At 37.2% G+C, this 17,526-nt stretch overlaps 1 protein-coding gene across 4 annotated transcripts in view; it reads left to right on the top strand.

The window, feature by feature from the left end:
- FYB (FYN binding protein) overlaps nucleotides 1–17,526 on the top strand; it is a 175,230-nt gene that overhangs the window by 135,909 nt on the left and 21,795 nt on the right. For 3 of the 4 annotated variants that reach the window (XM_021076648.1, XM_021076647.1, XM_005672430.3), the window contains exons 5-12: nucleotides 3,055–3,074; nucleotides 3,774–3,808; nucleotides 4,985–5,105; nucleotides 7,035–7,194; nucleotides 7,695–7,839; nucleotides 12,896–12,918; nucleotides 14,502–14,568; nucleotides 15,845–15,982. In XM_021076648.1, the coding sequence (XP_020932307.1) occupies nucleotides 3,055–3,074; nucleotides 3,774–3,808; nucleotides 4,985–5,105; nucleotides 7,035–7,194; nucleotides 7,695–7,839; nucleotides 12,896–12,918; nucleotides 14,502–14,568; nucleotides 15,845–15,982 (709 nt within the window). The remainder of the gene's footprint in view (nucleotides 1–3,054; nucleotides 3,075–3,773; nucleotides 3,809–4,984; nucleotides 5,106–7,034; nucleotides 7,195–7,694; nucleotides 7,840–12,895; nucleotides 12,919–14,501; nucleotides 14,569–15,844; nucleotides 15,983–17,526) is intronic. The other variant, XM_003133908.6, reaches the window with a different exon arrangement.

Below are 17,526 nucleotides of genomic sequence, written 5' to 3'. Positions count from 1 at the left end.
TTAAAATATTGTTTTCCATTATGGGCTATCCCAGGAAATTGGATATAGTTCCCTGTGCTATACAGTAGGACCTTGTTGTTTATTCATTCTAAATGTAATAGTTCACATCTACTAACCCCAAACTCCCAGTTTATCCCACTTCTTCCTTCCTTCCCCTTGGCAACCACAAGTCTGTTCTCTATGTCCATGAATCTGTTTCTGTTTTGTAGATAGGTTCATTTGTGCCATATTTTAGTTTCCAAATATAAGTGATATCACTTACTTGTTTTTCTCTGACTTACTTCACTTAGTATGAGAATTTCTAGTTGCATCCATGCTGCTGCAAATGGCATTATTTCGTTCTTTTTTATGGCTGTTTAGTATTCCCTTGTATTTATGTACCACATCTTTTTAATCCATTTATCTGTCCATGAACATTTAAATTGTTTCCATGTCTTGGCTATTGTGAATAGTGCTACTAAGAACTTAGAGATGCATGTATCTTTTTGAAGTATAGTTTTGTCTAGATATATGCCCAGGAGTGGAAATGCTGGATCATATGGTAGTTCTATTTTAGTTTTCTGAGGAACCTTGATATTATTTTCCATAGTGGTTGTACCAATTTACTTTCCCTCCAGCAGTGTAGGAGGATTCTCTTTTCTCCACACCCTCTCCAGCATTCGTTACTTGTAGACTTACTAATGATGGCCACTCTGACCAGTGTGATATTGAGCATCTTTTCATGTGCCTTTTGGCCATTCATGTGTCTTCCTTGGAGAAATGTCGATTTAGGTCTTCTGCCTATTTTTTGATTGGGTTGTTTTTGTTGTCATTGAGTTGTATGAGGTGTTTTATATTTTGGAGATTAAGCCTTTGTTGGTTGCATTGTTTGCAACTATTTTCTCCCATTCTCTTGTGTTTGGGGGTGGTTTTTTTATGGTTTCCTATGCTGTGCAAAAGTTTGTAAGCTTGATTGGGTCCATTTGTTTATTTTTGTTTTTATTTCTATTGCCTTAGGAGACCAACCTAAGAACACATTTGTATGGCTTATGACAGAGAATGTTTTGCCTATGTTCTCTTCTAGGAGTTTCATATTGTCATGTCTTTTTTGTTTTGTTTTGTTTGTCTCTTTAGGGCCACATCCAAGGCATGTGGAGGTTCCCAGGCTAGGAAACGCCAGAGCCACAGCAACGCCAAATCCGAGCCACATCTTCGACACACACCACAGCTCACGGTAGCGCAGATCCTTAACCCACTGAGCAAGGCCAGGGATTGAACCCGAAAGCCCATGGTCCCTAGTTGGATTCGTTTGCAGTGTGCCACGACTGGAACTCTGATATTGTCATGTCTTATGTTTAAGTCTTTAAGCCATTTTGAGTTTATTTTTGTGCATGGTGTGAGAGTGTGTTTTAATTTCATTGATTTATATGCAGCTGTGTAATTTTCCCAGCACCATTTGCTGAAGAGACTGTCTTTTTCCCATTTTATATTCTTGCCTCCTTTGTTAAAGTCGAATTGACCATGGCGTCTGGGTTTATTTCTGGGCTCTCTCTTCTTTTCCATTGATCCATATGTCTGTTTTTGTACCACTTCCACACTGTTTTGACTACTGTAGCTTTGTAGTATTGTCTGAAATCTGGGAGAGTTATGCCTCCTGCCTTTTTTTTCTCCCTCAAGATTGCTTTGGCAATTCTAGGTCTTTTATGGGACCATATAAATTTTAGGAATATTTGTTCTAGTTCTGTGAAAAATGTCATGGGTAATTTGATAAGAATCACATTAAATCTGTAGATTGCTCTGGGTAGTATGGCCATTCACAATATTAATTCTTCTAATCCAGGAGCATGGGTTATCTTTCCATTTCTTTGAATCCTCTTTAACTTCCTTGATAATTTTTTTTTTTTTTTTTGCCATTTCTTGGGCTGCTCCCATGGCATATGGAGGTTCCCAGGCTAGGGGTCGAATCGGAGCTGTAGCTGCCAGCTTACGCCAGAGCCACAGCAACGCTGGATCTGAGCCGTGTCTGCGACCTACACCACAGCTCACAGCAACGCCAGATCATTAACCTGCTGAGCAAGGCCAGGGATCGAACCTGCAACCTCATGGTTCCTAGTTGGATTTGTTAACCACTGCACCACAACGGAAACTCCTTCCTTGATAAATTTTTTTATAGTGCCAGCAAATAAGTCTTTCACCTCCTTGGTCAGGTTTATTCCTAGGTATTTTATTTGGAGAGAAAAATATTATCTTCTATTTTCTTCTACGAAACTTATATTTAGGTCTTTGGTCTCTTGGCAGTTGACCTTTGAGGAGTTTGTAGAAATCCAAATTTGTTGTCTCTTTATGTAAAGTCAGTTTTCTCATCACTATATTCTGAAATCCACTCTTTTTTCATTAATTTATACTGCCACCTTTACTGTATTAGCTGTATTAGTGTGTTTATGTCTTTGTACACATGGTGTATTTGTGTGTGCATAATGTGTGTTTCTGTTTGCATGTGTGTAATTTGGGTATCTGTTTCTGAGCTCTCTGCTGTGTTCCATTGTCTATTTGTTTTAATATCAATACTACACTGTTTATTATTATTGTTTTATATTATGTCTTAATATTTGGTAATTTGTTGATGTTACTAAACACTTGAGCAGTAAAATATCTTTTTGAAAAATCCTATTAACTTGATTTGTTTGATACATGAAAGTAAATCCTTGGGAGCAAATAAATCAAAAACTGTGAGCTAGTTGTGATTTTCTGGTCATACCTTTGTTCTACACAAGCCCACAAAATCAAACATGTGTATTTTTCATAAAGAAATAAAGAGTGTCTTCATTATGTTTTGGTTTTTGCATTATTTTATGAAAGCCAATGAAATGATTTTGTAATTAAATTCCAAGATTCAAAAAAGCAATAATAGGGATCTAAACCACATGTTCTATTTTGTACTTACATACCTTGGGTAAAGCAAAAGTTCTGTTAGATTATAAACTGATTTGAATATTATATTGCATTTCATAATTCATGTTAAACCACTTCTTAATTAGAGTATATTAAATTGTATTCTTTTTTTAAATACTTTAGGTACTGGAAATCTCGATGAGGTCAGTTTTTCTTTCCTTCTTATATTACTGTCAATAGAATATTTAACCATTACTGTGATTCATTATCTTTTTTTCTTTTTTTGTATTTGAAGGGCCACACCCACAGCATATGGAAGTTCCCAGACTAGAAATCAAATCGGAGCTATACCCCACAGCCTACACCACAGCCACAGCAACACCAGATTCAAGCTACATCTGCAACCTACACCACAGCGCACAGCAACGCCAGATCCTTAACCCTCTGAGCAAGGCCATGGATCAAACCTGCGCCCTATGGATACTAGTAGGGTTCATTACTACTGAGCCACAATGGCAACTCTGTGATTCATTTTCTATTGGTAAAGGAACAAATGAAAATTCTTTGGAGTTAATGATGGTATTTTTTCACTTATAATCTTATTTTATCTGAAATGCTTGAGACATTAAACACCAATTATTACACTGACTCATAGTAATTTTGCAGCACTGAACATGAGCTCAGGTCTGGCTATATATCTGGATTATATAGCTGGATAGAAAATGGAATCTTTTTGTGTTTATTTTCTCAGTCTACTTCTAAAAGGAAAAAAATATGTTTTAAACATTCAAATTTATATGCAATTAAATTTATGTTTGTTTTACTGAGTATTTGAGCAATGAAATATGTGTATGTTCCCTTATTAAATAATTACAATTAATCATCATTGTTTTTCTTGACAGGAGCAAGAGAGTGAAGGAGAAACATATGAAGACATGTATGCATTACATTTTTTTACCATGATATTTTCCTTCTAAGATAAATGCAATGATTTGTAAGAGGGGGTGCAGATAGATATTCAACACTAGAGGAGAGACGCTCTATTGTTCAAATAAAGGGCTTATAATGATAACATTTATTTCAGTACAAGGGACTAAAGATTCTTTTCTTGTCTAAGGATTTTTCAGAGGACCCTGTTCAAATGCCGTTGTGAAAGGAGTTGGGAGCCTACACCCCACTAGATAGCCCACAGGCAGGGAATCCAGGGGTGGGAATCTGTATTTCCCACTCTTGGCAAGTCCTTGGGCAAATGCATTCATGTCCATGTAACACAATCCTCACCTAGGCAGCCCTTCGCCTCACAACTGTTCCATGAGAGACAGTTCAACACAGCACCAGATGCCAAAGTGTCGGCCTGCTAAAGCAGAAAAAATGTTTAAAATAGCTCCAAAAGAGACTTCTGGGTGGCCCAAGACTAAATTTCTCAGAAAATGAGGGAAAGTAGAAATGAGCATCGTATTTTATCTTTTGCTGATTCAGATACCTTAATTTTCTCTACCCAGTTCTTATTCAACTAATTCTGACTAAAAGTTTGGGAATTAAGGTTTGCACATACACATGTGTATGTGCACTTGTACCAGTGAGTGTGCACATGAGAGAGAAAGAGAGAGAGAGAGATGCATGCTATTCATGCCAACAGGCCTCAAGAGCAGGGCCTTTATGGGAGTTCCCGTTGTGGTGCAGTGGAAACGAAGCTGACTAGTATCCATGAGGACATGTGTTCAATCCCTGGCCTCGCTTAGTGGGTTAGAGATCCTGCAGCTCTGATTTGACCCCTAGCCTGGGAACTTCCACATGCTTCAAGTGCAGCCCTAAAAAGCAAAAAAAAAAAAAAAAAAAAAAAAAAAAAGAACAGGGTTTATGGACAGTGGTTTCTACTTGCTGGCATGAGTTTAGGGGTAGCAGAGCCTTTGGAAGGTATCCTCATGTATAGGCCTTCTGCCGTTTTTAAGAACCATCTCATACACCCAGGAATTTTGACAAGCCTTGGCTTTGTGCCTTCACCTGTACTTCAGACACTGCCTTCTGTGGTGGGCAGGAACTCTCTGGAGGGTGAGCCCTAACACATCCATGCCTGCAGATGCTGAAACAACCTAACAATGTTTATCCTCAGAGAAGCATCCAAAGAAAAAGAGAAGAAAAGAGAAAAAGAGGAAAAGAAGAGATTAGAGCTGGAGAAAAAAGAACAAAAAGAGAGAGAAAAGAAAGAACAAGAAATAAAGAAGAAATTTAAAGTAAGACCTCGCTTGCTAATGAATGAAAAGGAGTAACTTCTTTTTTTTTAATATAATGGGTTTTTTTTAATATAATGGCTTTTATTTTTTTCCCTTATAGCTGGTTTACAGAAGGAGTAACTTCTTTTTTTTTTAATATAATGGGTTTTTTAATATAATGGTTTTTATTTTTTCCCTTATAGTTGGTTTACAGTGTTGTGCACGTGTACATTTTTTTAAAAGGAGTTACTTCTTTATAACTTTCACACAAAAGGGGCACCATTTTTGAAACCTTACATATTTGGAAAATTTAATCATTGTTTTCAAGAGTAACTACCTTCATAACAGTAAGGTTTTTGTCCAATACTCTCCCTTATCTTGCACTAAAAATGCAATATAAGAAAATTCAAATAGGAGTTCCCACTGTGGCTCAGTGGGTCAAGAATCTGACAAAGTGTCCGTGAGGATGCAGGTTCAATCCCTGGCCTCACTCAGTGGAGTTAAGGATCTGGCATTGCTGAAATCTGTGGTGTAAATCACAGATGTGGCTCAGATCTGATATTGCTGTGGCTGTGGCATAGACCACAGCTGCAACTCCGATTCAACCCCTAGCCGGGGAACTTCCATGTGCCGTGGGTGCAGCCATAACAAGAAAAAATAAATTAATTTTTTAAAAGTTAAAAAAATAAAATTCAGATAAAATATGGCAGCTTATGAGTTGCATAAAATCCAAATAAAATATAGTTGGAGCTCAAGAAATTCTACGTCGGTTGAGTGAATGAATACTTGGTTGGTTCCTTAAGACCCTTCTTGACTCTCCTCATCATGCATTTCACGTTAACCTACTTATAATAGGAGCTCAGACCCACACACTTAGCTATTCCTGTGGCATGTATAAAGTGGGGCAAGGGACAGGAGTGTCTCTGGATCAACCATACCTGTCTCAGAATCTCCAAGCTACTCTGATGGCTGATGTCTAGACCTGACTTACATTTTTGCCTGTGTTTTAAGCCTGTGTACATATTGACTTCTGATACTTGCTCTTTCTCATCCCTCTTCATCTGCCTGGATTTCTGACCTCTGTCTTCTCTGATGTCTAATTGTGTGACTTCTATTACTGCCACCACTAAGACTGCACTTGCAGAACGTACTGGCCTGGCTAGTCTGTCTTTGAAAACATGACCCATCTGGTGTGGGTTTGATATGTCAGCTACATTTAGAGTGATTATCTGGGTGACAAAACTATTCTTCACTTTAAAAAGGATAACATTATCAAGTTTCCTTTGAATATTTAATTCTTCCAAAACATTTAATATGTGGTTTAAATTATAGAAATGTGATTTATATACAACTTCCCAGTATATTTCTTATAATAAAATAAAGATTCAACAGCAGGGCACAGGGAAAATGTAAAGCTTAGACTCAGTTGAACAGATGGGCATTGAAATTCCAGATGCACCTGTGAGTTATTTGATGGTGTTCATGTTACTAAGCTTCTCTGAACCTCAGGTTTTTATTTCTAAAGTGAGTAAACGATAGCTCTCCTGAAATTTTATTATGGCATTAAATAAAATAATGCACATAAGGTGCTGTATCATTTATAGGTTCTCATTCAGTTTTTCTTACTATATATAATTAAAACTAAGATTGCAGTATGAACATCAAAACATTTTAATCATACAGTCTATATGGTTACGAGCGTTTAGAAATTTTCAAGCGTAAAACATGAAAAACTAATTTCTTAAATGAAAAATTTTATAGCATATCTATTATAAAGAGATTGTTTATAGTTTTGAAGGAATTATATAAAGATTTTCATTGTGGTTTTTTTCTGAAAAATCACATTGTTTGGCTTATTCATTCAAATAATATTTGTTAGTAAGAAAAAATAGGATATAGAAATCATGCCACTAAATATGAATTTGTAATTTTTTTTCCCCCTCTTTGCAGCTCACGGGCCCTATTCAAGTCATCCATCAAGCAAAAGCTTGCTGTGATGTCAAAGGAGGGAAAAATGAACTGAGTGTCAAGCAAGGAGAGCAAATTGAAATAATCCGCATCACAGACAACCCTGAAGGGAAATGGCTGGGCCGAACAGCCAAGGGGTCCTGTGAGTGCCAGTTTCCTAAAACTTCAAAGTGTTTTCTTTTTGGGCCAATATGAATGTGAAAATTCTTCCAACAGGCATTACTTTCATAGGCATTAAGTTGCAAGTATGTTATAGGGTGGACAAAGATGAGAAGATTTTTAAAGGACGGGCATGGCTCCATTTTCACCTCATCTGTGTAATCTTTTTAGTGGGGGAAAAAAATGCAAACATTTATATTATTCCAGGGAGGAGCAAAGAGCATTAGATGCTTCACGGACGTTAAAAGACAAAAATGGTTCGTATGAATCACCTTGGAATCTCGAAAACTGATTCAAGGCTTATCCCAAACCACAACAGTGTTAAGACTTGACAAGGTACAGTGAGCGAGCCTAGGAAGTCTGTAAATCAGAATTGCAAGCAAAGAAATAAAGGGAAGATTTAGAGAGCAAATGTGCAGTGAATAACAACTCTAGGATATTTAAACTTCAGTTACTGAACATGAGTCATTCCCCTTTTGGTAGACGGCTATATTAAAACAACGGCGGTAGAGATTGACTATGATTCCTTGAAACGGAAAAAAACCTCTCTTGGTGCCCTTTCATCAAGACCTGTTGAAGATGACCAGGAAGTATATGATGATGTCGCAGAGCAAGAAAATGTTAGCAGGTATGTTAAATGCAAATTGTACAGCAAATCAAACAGTCTCTTTGTCAGAGATTGTGTATTTTTAAGGTGCCAGAATTTTACTTTCCACATTCTTACTGCTCTCTATCACTAAACTAAATTACCGTTTGCAGTCACTTCAATATGGTTGAAAAGTTGTTTGAAATTCCATAGTCTTTTGTTTTGCTCTTTGGTTATACGTATCCAATACTACTTGAACTATAATGGGCCATTTGCCGGGTGTTGCCAAAGGTGTTGTCAATCCGAAATGCCAGTTTTCAGTATTCATTCAGATGTGATCTTAGGGCTATGCCTAAAATAAATATGATTTTGTAAAATATGAAGCATGAAGTATAAAAGTTAGCTCTGAAAAATATAAGCTTTTTGCTGTGAAATTTCCAAGCCTAAATATATTTGTTATTCTTATTTGAAAACATAACAGAAAAAAAAAATGGGTTTTTCCTATGACTCTGTTTTGCTCTTTAAGAGTAAAAATGTCAAAGCTCAATCCCTTTTGATCCCGGGCATGAACTAAGGGTCCAACTGTCCATGACCCATTCATTCCATTAGATTAGCACGAGCTTCCCTGCAAAAATTATGGGAACATCTTCCTGGGGCTGAGGAACTGAACAAGGACATCCTTTCTGGAGGAGCCCAGAGGGGAAGCTGGCCGTCTTCTCTCACGTACCTTTCCTTCCCTTCTCTCCCTTCTCAGTCTCCAGCTCCCTTTATTCTTGCCTCCTCTTGTCGTCTTCCTAGCTTTGATCTTTCTTGTTCTTTCTTCTCCTTCTTCTTCCATTCTCCTTTTCCTTTCATGCCTTCTTCCTCTAATATCTTCCTTTCCTGGTAAAGCCATAATCCCTTCAAGCTGAAGGAAAAAGAGGAAGAAAATCTCCCAGCGCAGTGAAGAATCTTCATTTTTCTATGCCCACTTTGTGGAATTGGGAAACCCCCATGTGATCCTAAAACTTGTGCTCTGTGCTAGATCTTCACTTGAGAAAAAAAAAAAAAAAAAAACACGTATCTGCATTCTCCACAACTCAAAACACAAAGAAAAACATGTTTTAATTACCAACAATTTTAAACATGTAAAATGTTCAGATGTTAACATACTAATGAGACATATGAAGAACTAAACGTCCCTCTTGTGGTCTTTGAGCTCATGGCATCATTTAAACTTATTTTGCTTTCAGGCAGTTTTGTCTTTCTAAAATGAATGATAGCCTGCAACGCCTTTTACTGTGTTATGACCATAAATTATGCAATATATAGCAAAACATGCAATGTATGCACTGGAGTTCACAGATTGTAAATTGTAATAAGTTACACATTGTAATAAGAAACACATTGACCTTGTTTGAGATTTAGTAAATGCCAATTTGGGGGTTGGTTGAAGTTCCAAATGGCCATATTCTGAGAGTTACAGAATTTTCTGGACACAAGTATATCATACCATGTTTATTATCAACACGTATACCTTATGTTTGTCTTTTATCTTAAAATTTTCTCTATTAAAGAACCTCAGTTATGTTAATACATACATATTCACACTGAAGAACATACTTAAGAAAAAAATAATCCACAAAAAAGGGATGATGTCCTTAAAATGAAGTCTTGTTTACCGTAATAGGTGATTATTTTCCAAAACTAATGCTATGGCCTTTTCCGTTTTCTCTGCTGCGTGCATACCTCCACTCTACAAGGCATCTCTAGTTAGCAAACATGTAGCAGAAAAAGAATTTTCTATTTAACACACTGGGGTTGGAGGAAGTGTGCGTTTTAATGCTCAATATCTTAAACAAGTAAAGCACCACAATATTTCCTAGCTTCTGTTCCTCCCTTATACATAATTAATAAGAAAACGAAAGAAGAGACATCACTTCTACGCAAGCTTTGTTTGAAACTACAGCTGCTGCTGGCAGAGATCTCATAACAGAACATGCTTTGTCCTTAGCAGAACAAGGAAAGATGCTGAGTATAGCTGGCAGCTTGTCCTGGCACGAATAAGAGAAGGCACCGTCCTCTCCTCTGCCTCCCCCAGTCGCCTCCTGGTTCCTCGCACTCCTGATTCCTCCAGAGTAAGGAGTGCTGACTGTGCACTTCAAACTCTGAGCAGACAGGAGGCTTAAAAGCCCAGGTCCTGGCAGCTGTTCCCCCCTTCTTCTCAACTAAGCAATTTTTGTCATAATTAGGAAACGAACAAAAGGAAATACAAATGCATGTACCACTCTTACATCACATAAAACGCTTTCTTCTATGTATGTTCCCCAACCTTTTTCCTGCCACTTATCCTTTCCTCTTCTCCTTCCTCCTCTTTGCTCACACTCCTTCCCCTTACCTCTGGTTCCTCTGATCGATGGTTTGAATTCCAAAGAGGAAATTGAAGAATTGTTCTAGAAATGAAATAATGTATGGCGACTTGGCTCCTGATTATTATAACCCCGTTCTTTGGGAATGGGGTATGAGAATCTCCAAGATGGCATTTGTTTTATTTTCCAGGATTGGCAGCCAACCAAATGTGCAATTTTTTCACATAATTCTAACTGCTTGCTTTATGCTCTAAGGGAGTATCAAAGGCAAAAGCAATGGATGTGAAAGTAGTTTGTAAATAAGTAGAGAATATACTTAAACCTCATCAAAAATCAGTTCCTGGCATTCCCATTGTGGCTCAGTGGAAACAAATCTGACTAACATCCATGAGGACGTAGGTTTGATCCCTGGCCTTGATCAGTGGGTTAAGGATCCAGTGTTGCCTTAAGCTGTGGTGTAGGTCGTAGATGCAGCTTGGATCTGGCGTTGCTATAGCTGTGGTATAGGCTGGCAGCTACAGCTCCAACTGGACCCCCAGCCTGGGAACCTCCATATGCCGCGGGTGTGGCCCTAAAAACACAAAAGACAAAAAAAAATCAATTCCTAATTATATATTAAGCCATTTATAGCATGTTTTTGTCCAAAATTCCATTAGCAAAATATTTTTTATCTCTAGATTAGTGGTAGACATGCGTCAGACCAATTTCTCTTATCCACACTTAAGTTTGAGGAATCAGTAGGTGTATAATTATACCATATGATTATAATATCAGACTGATATCTATTGCTGGCAGATTATCCAAAAGGCAAAAATGGTGACACAGGCAGGGAGTGCAGTGAGGTAGCCAAAACGACATGGTACAGGACAGCAGGATGCTGAGGTTCTCATCTTAACTGTTAAGTTCATTAAAAGGAAGCTTTGACACTTAATTTTTCGGAGCCTCAGTTTCTTTTCTGCAAAATGAACTAGATGACTTCCCAAGTTTTTTTTGTTTTGTTTTTTTGAGGTTTTTTTTTTAAAGTTCCCACAGTCTAGAGTTCCTCTTTCTTTTTTTTTTTTTTTTTTTTTTTTTTTGCTTTTTAGGTCCATACTCGCAGCATATAGAGGTTCCCAGGCTAGGAGTCCAATTGGAGCAACAGCTGCCAGCCTATGTCACAACCACAGCAATGCCAGATCCAAGCTGAGTCTGCGACCTACACCACAGCTCATGGCAATGCCAGATCCTTAACCCACTGAGCAAGGCCAGGAATCAAACCCGCAACCTGATGGTTCCTAGTTGGATTTGTTTCTGCTGAGCCATAACAGGAACTCCTAGACTTCCTTTGCTCTCACAGAATTCACATCTTAATGGGATAAATGGGTAAGAAAACAAATGATTATGAAAGAGAAGAACAGAATGTTATAGAAATAAATTTAAAAATGCAGAAATCTGGATTTAGAGAATCATAAGCCAGAGTTTATAAAAACCCCACGAATAGAATTTCCATTTTTTTAAAGTTCTCCCTTTGAAAAAAAAAAAAAGTAATGCTATTGGACTAAGAGTGAAGTGCTATGATTATAAGAATTGAAAAAATTTAACTTAATGCAATTAAGGTTGTATATAATTCTGGAATCATACTTTTTGGGAAAAAAAAAGTCCATTTATGGAATGATGTGATACTGTATAATCTGAAAACTGCCTCATAGGAAAATATCAGAAGGAAACACTATCACTGTTTAGAATAGTTTATGTAGTACCTGAATCTCACTTGATTCCTATTAGGTTTGTTTTGTTTTGCTTTGTTTGCTTTGTTATACTCATCTATTACCATGAGGAATAATTTTTCTTCCTTTTATTTTATTTATTTATTTATTTAGTCTTTTTAGAGCCTCACCTGAGGCATATGGAGGTTCCCAGGCCAGTTTGAATTGCAGCTGTGGACACCGGCCTACACCGCAGCCACAGCTATGTGGGATCCGAGCCTACACCACAACCCAAGGCAACCCCGGATCCTTAACCCACTGAGGAAGGCCAGGGAACAAACCTGCATCCTCTTGGATGCTAGTTGGGTTCATTAACCGCTGAGCCATGATGGGAACTCTTCTTCCTTTCAGTATGTAACATATGATAACTTTTTTTTCTAGTTAAAGTATAGTTGATTTATAATATTATACTAGTTTCAGATATAATAGCATAAGGACTCAAAAACTTTATAAATTATATTCCATTTAAAGTTATTATAAAATATTGGCTATTCCGTATGCCATACACTGTATCTTGTATCTTATTTGTTTTATATATAGTAGTTTGTAACTCTTAATCCTGTTTCCCTAGCTTGCCCCTCCCTCTATCCCTCTCCACACTGGTAACTGCACTAGTTTGTTCTCTATATCTGTAAGCACTATTTCTGTTTTGTTATACTCATTCATTTGTTTTTTTTTTTAGATTATTTGTCTTTGTCTTCTGATTTATTTCAGTAAGGCTTCCAGGTCCACCCATGTTGCTGGAATGGGCAAAATTCCATTTTTTTATGGCTGAATAATATTCCATTACATATAGATGTAGTTCTATACACACTACATCTTTATCTATTCATCTGTTACTAAACACTTAAGTCATTTATATATTTTGGCAATTGTAAATAACAACCTGGAAACTTTTGACTGGAATGTTATTTCTCATTTATATAACCGCTCAGTAAATGTCCTTCTCTTCCTGATAGCTAAATAATTCATATATTAACTGAATTTGTCTATTTTTTTCCCTAGCCACAGCCAGAGTGGAAGTGGAGGTAAGCCACACACTTTTATCAGCAGTTTCTCCAAGTCTTCAACATTTTTGTGTATATTAGTGACAAAAATGCTTTTGTTTGCAAATAATGAGGAGGATCTGAATGTGGCAGAAAGAACACTGAACTAGGAACCAATGACCTGGAGTCCGGTCCTGGCCTCTGAGCCTGAGCAGTCAATTCTTTTTTCCAATTTTATCATGAGTCACAGGGGGACTCTACTTCCAGTGTGCCTGGGGCAGTTTTGATTTTTGCCAATCATCTGAGTACAGTGATCTGTAGTTTCCCTCAGCACTTTCAGAAGTATCCTTATTTGGATGATACTAATTGGTCACCTTGGCTGTGACTCCTAAAGACTCCTTGTAGTCTTACCAACAAAATAAGGGTTATTAATAGGTGGCAGTTCTAAAATTCTCATCCTAAAAATCAGATTTCAAATTTATTGCCCATATCCCTATATAGACAAGGTACTTAATAAACATTTTGTAAATAAATATTTGACAAATAGCAGATTCCTAAGCACTATATAATAACAAATCAAACAAGAAAAGGATTTAACGTTTAAAATATCACTTTGATGAAATGAAAAGCCACCTTGTATTCCTTTCCTTGTTTCAGCTCTCATCAGTATTGAGAAATTCACCTTTCCTTTCATTTTCTTTTCTTTTTCGTCTTTTGTATTTTTAGGGCCACACCCATGGCATATGAAGATTCCAGGCTAGGGGTCTAATCGGAGCTGTAGCCGCCAGCCTACGCCAGAGCCACAGCAACGCCAGATCCTAGCTGCATCTGTGAACTTCACCACAGCTCATGGCAACACCAGATCCTTAACCCACTGAGCAAGGCCAGGGATCAAACCCGCAACCTCATGGTTCCTAGTCGGATTCATTTACGTTGCGCCACAACGGGAACTCCCCTCATTTTTCTTTTCTTTACTTAGCTCTTGCTCAGGAACTTTTTTTTTTTTTTTCCTCTTTTTAGGGCCACACTCACGGCATATGGAAGTTCCCAGGCTAGGGGTTCAATCGGAGCTGCAGCTGTCTGCCTACACCACAGCCACAGCAAGACGGGATCCAAGCCGTGTCTGTGACCTACACCACAGTTCACAGCAACACCGGATCCTTAACCCACTGAGCAAGGCCAAGGATTGAACCCTTGTCCTCATGAATACTAGTCAGGCTTGTTAACGCTGAGCCACAACGGGAACTTCAGGATCTTTTTCTGAATGTCTCCTCAGTATTAATTAAATTTGTTTTATCACCTTCTTTTTTTCCACGATAAATACTTAACTCCATCCTCTGTTTTTTTTTATTTTTTCCCATTCCTTTCATCTCAGTGCACAGTACTCTTTATCATCCCTCATATTTCACCTCTAAGAATTCCTTATAAAATAATATAAAAAGCTATTAATTTACCTACTCTCTATGGGAGAGTGGGGAAATAAAGCTATTTTTAATTTAAATAGTTACATGAAAGAGATTTGTTTTCTGCCATTAAATAAGACAGACTTCTTATCAAATTTTGAGTGAAGATTTGTGAGCAAATTATAAATTAATGAGGTTTTTTTCCTCCTAATTCAAATAAAGGGATGTTCCCACCTCCCCCAGATGATGATATTTATGATGGGATTGAAGAGGAGGAAGTTGCTGACAGGTAAGGATGCTGCTGATTGGCAGATGGCCTTTTTGCAAATTGCCGTGTATAGTGAAATTGTATAGTTTTGTTTTCTAGTTAGAATAAAAAGAGGGAAATAGTGTTTCCCTGTTAGATTACCAAAAATTATTTGGAAGAACCTTGACAACTATATCAAAAGAAGTGAAATGAAAAAGGGATAAAGGATTACAAGTGTTGCAGATTTTTTTCAAACTTTTCCTGGTCCATTATTGATCAATTAATAATTTATTTTTATAACTTCTGGAAAGTCTATCATTGCATGGCTATCCTTTGTATAGTAATCATAGTTGTGGGCAACCCAAATGAACTGAGATCATATGCAGTCCATGCCAAAACCAGCGTGGAATATTTAATCCTTTAGATGTTTAAAGTTTTTGGTTTTGTTTTTTTTGTGTGTGTATCTTTTTAGGGCCATACCTGTGGCGTAAGGAGGTTCCTAGGCTAGGGGTTGAATCGGAGTTGTAGCCTCTGGCCTACACCACAGCCACAGCAATCTGGGATTGGAGCCATGTCTGCAATTTACACCACAGCTCATGGCAATGCCGGATCCTTAACCCACTGAGCAAGACCAGGGATCGAACCTGCATCCTCATGGATACTAGTCAGATTCATTTCTGCTGAGCCATGATAGGAACTACAGATGTTTAAACTTTTAAATTGGCATATTATGAAATTTAAATAGAGGAGTTCCCACGTGGCTCAGCAGATTAAGGATCCAGCGCTATCACTACTATGGTTCTGGTTACAGCAGTGTCAAGCGTTCAATCCCTGGCCCAGGAATTTCCACATGTGATGGACAGGCAAAAAATAAATAAATAAAGCTAAAAATTTTAAATACATATTTAAATTTATTTATTTTATTTTTTCAGCTGTGCCCATGGTATGTGAAAGTGCCCAGGCCAAAGATAAAACCTGGGTCACAGCCAGGACAATGCTGGATGCTTAACTCTATGAGCCCCCAAGAACTCCCATATTTAAAATGTTAAAATCTATTAACTACTTACTTTTAATTATAGTAAAGCTAAATTGATGTTTAAAACTTAATCCTGACTTAGTTTGCTCTTTAAGAACCAAGAGAATCTACCAAGTAGAAGAGTGCAACTTACCTACTGTTTACTTTGTAACAGCAGTATTGAAAGACCATGACCGGTAAACTTAATAGCTTCATTTTGTAAGTACAATGAGTAGCTTACAGCCTGAATAATCAATGCAGTGTGATTATAAAAAATCTGATCAATGCCTACGTGCTCCAAAGCTCCACGCCACAGGTTGAAGAGAAGAGTAACACGTGGTCCTGGGGGATTTTGAAGATGATAAAGGGAAAAGATGACAGAAAGAAAAGTATACGAGAGAAACCTAAAGACTCTGAGTCAGACAATAATGAAGGTTCATCGTAAGAGTCAACCGACCACCAAATCCAGTGCACAATAACTACACTAATATTAATTTAATCAAATGCTACTAATATTTTATAACCAATAACCAAATTCTGACAGGCTTAAGCCACTTTAATGTTTTTTATTCCATTAGTCATTCTAGCATCATTTACTGTGTCGCTTTAAATTCATGTATTTACATACGAGGAGAACAAAGGGCTCAAAATCATCATATGGCTCAAAAAAGTATTTTGCTTTCCATTCAAACGTGCATAAGCACACATACACAAGTGCACACACACACACCCTCACACCCTCATAACTCTCTGTTTCATAGGATTTTTTTTTTTTTTTTGGCTTTTTAGGTCCACATGCATGGCATATGGAGGTTCCCAGGCTAGGGGTCGAATTGGAACTATAGCCGCTGGCCTACGCCAGAGCCACAGCAATGCCAGATTCGAACCAAGCTTGCAACCTACACCACAGCTCAAGGCAAAGCTGGATCTTTAACCCACTGAGCGAGGCTAGGGATTGAACCTGCATCCTCATGGATACTAGTCAGATTCGTTTCCGCCGAGCTATGACAGGAACTCCCCCACAGGACTCTTTTAAACTGTAGTGTCATATCTAAAAGCTCACAATTCCAACATCACATTTTAGTATATAATGTATTGACTATTCTAATGTATTTTTTACTCTTCAAATAGTCATTCTCTTTTTAAAATTAATTTGCTAGAAATAAAGGACATAATTTGGAATTTCTTTTCTGTAACCGCAATAGTTAAAGTCTTTGTAACTCTCTTTTATAAGAATGATATATTAATTCTACTTGAATTACATATTTACCCTGTCCTGAAATTATTCTAAACATCTTCAATTTGTATAAATAAGACTAAAGCATAAATTTTACCTTCCATCCAAAGATAAGTTGGAAGATAACTTCAGTATAAGTTCCATGCATATGAATTTGAAGGATCTTAATCACACTAGCTGGTGCAGCATATTCTCATTGTTTTATATGTGCCTAATAGATTCACCACACTTATCTGAAGTCTTTTTAAGATATTAATTCCACATAGAATTCCAAATTTTATGTATTTTGTGAGACAGTTAAACAACACTCAATAAACAGGACACTTAAAATTATTAAATAAGCATAACAAATCTTCCCTTGATGCAGCTTTACTCAAATATTGTCCTTACTTAGAAAAGCAGAGATTATTTTTTCTACTCTACTTACACACCAGCTAATTCTGATTTTAGATCACTTGCACTAATGACGTGTCACACTTTAATGTAGCTGTGCACCATTCTCCCAGTGATGGGTGTGTGTGTGTGTGTGTGTGTGTACATGTTTAAACAACAGAAAGTCATAAAAGCAAAGGTCTTTTTCTGTTGTAACTAAAAGCCACTCGACCCTGATCTCATCACTGGTATTAATAAATTCTTATTCTCTAGTTTCACAGGATATTCCTCTCTTGTTCACCATTCTTCTGAACTGGGATATATATGTACATACTGGGGAAATATGGTCATATAAAGATTGCTATGACTTTCATTG

This window comes from Sus scrofa, chromosome 16 (genome assembly GCF_000003025.6).
Source record: "Sus scrofa isolate TJ Tabasco breed Duroc chromosome 16, Sscrofa11.1, whole genome shotgun sequence".
Classification (NCBI taxonomy): Eukaryota; Metazoa; Chordata; class Mammalia; order Artiodactyla; family Suidae; genus Sus; species Sus scrofa.
The sequence above is the reverse complement of the archived record's forward strand: the minus strand, read 5'-3'. Positions and strand labels throughout refer to the sequence as shown.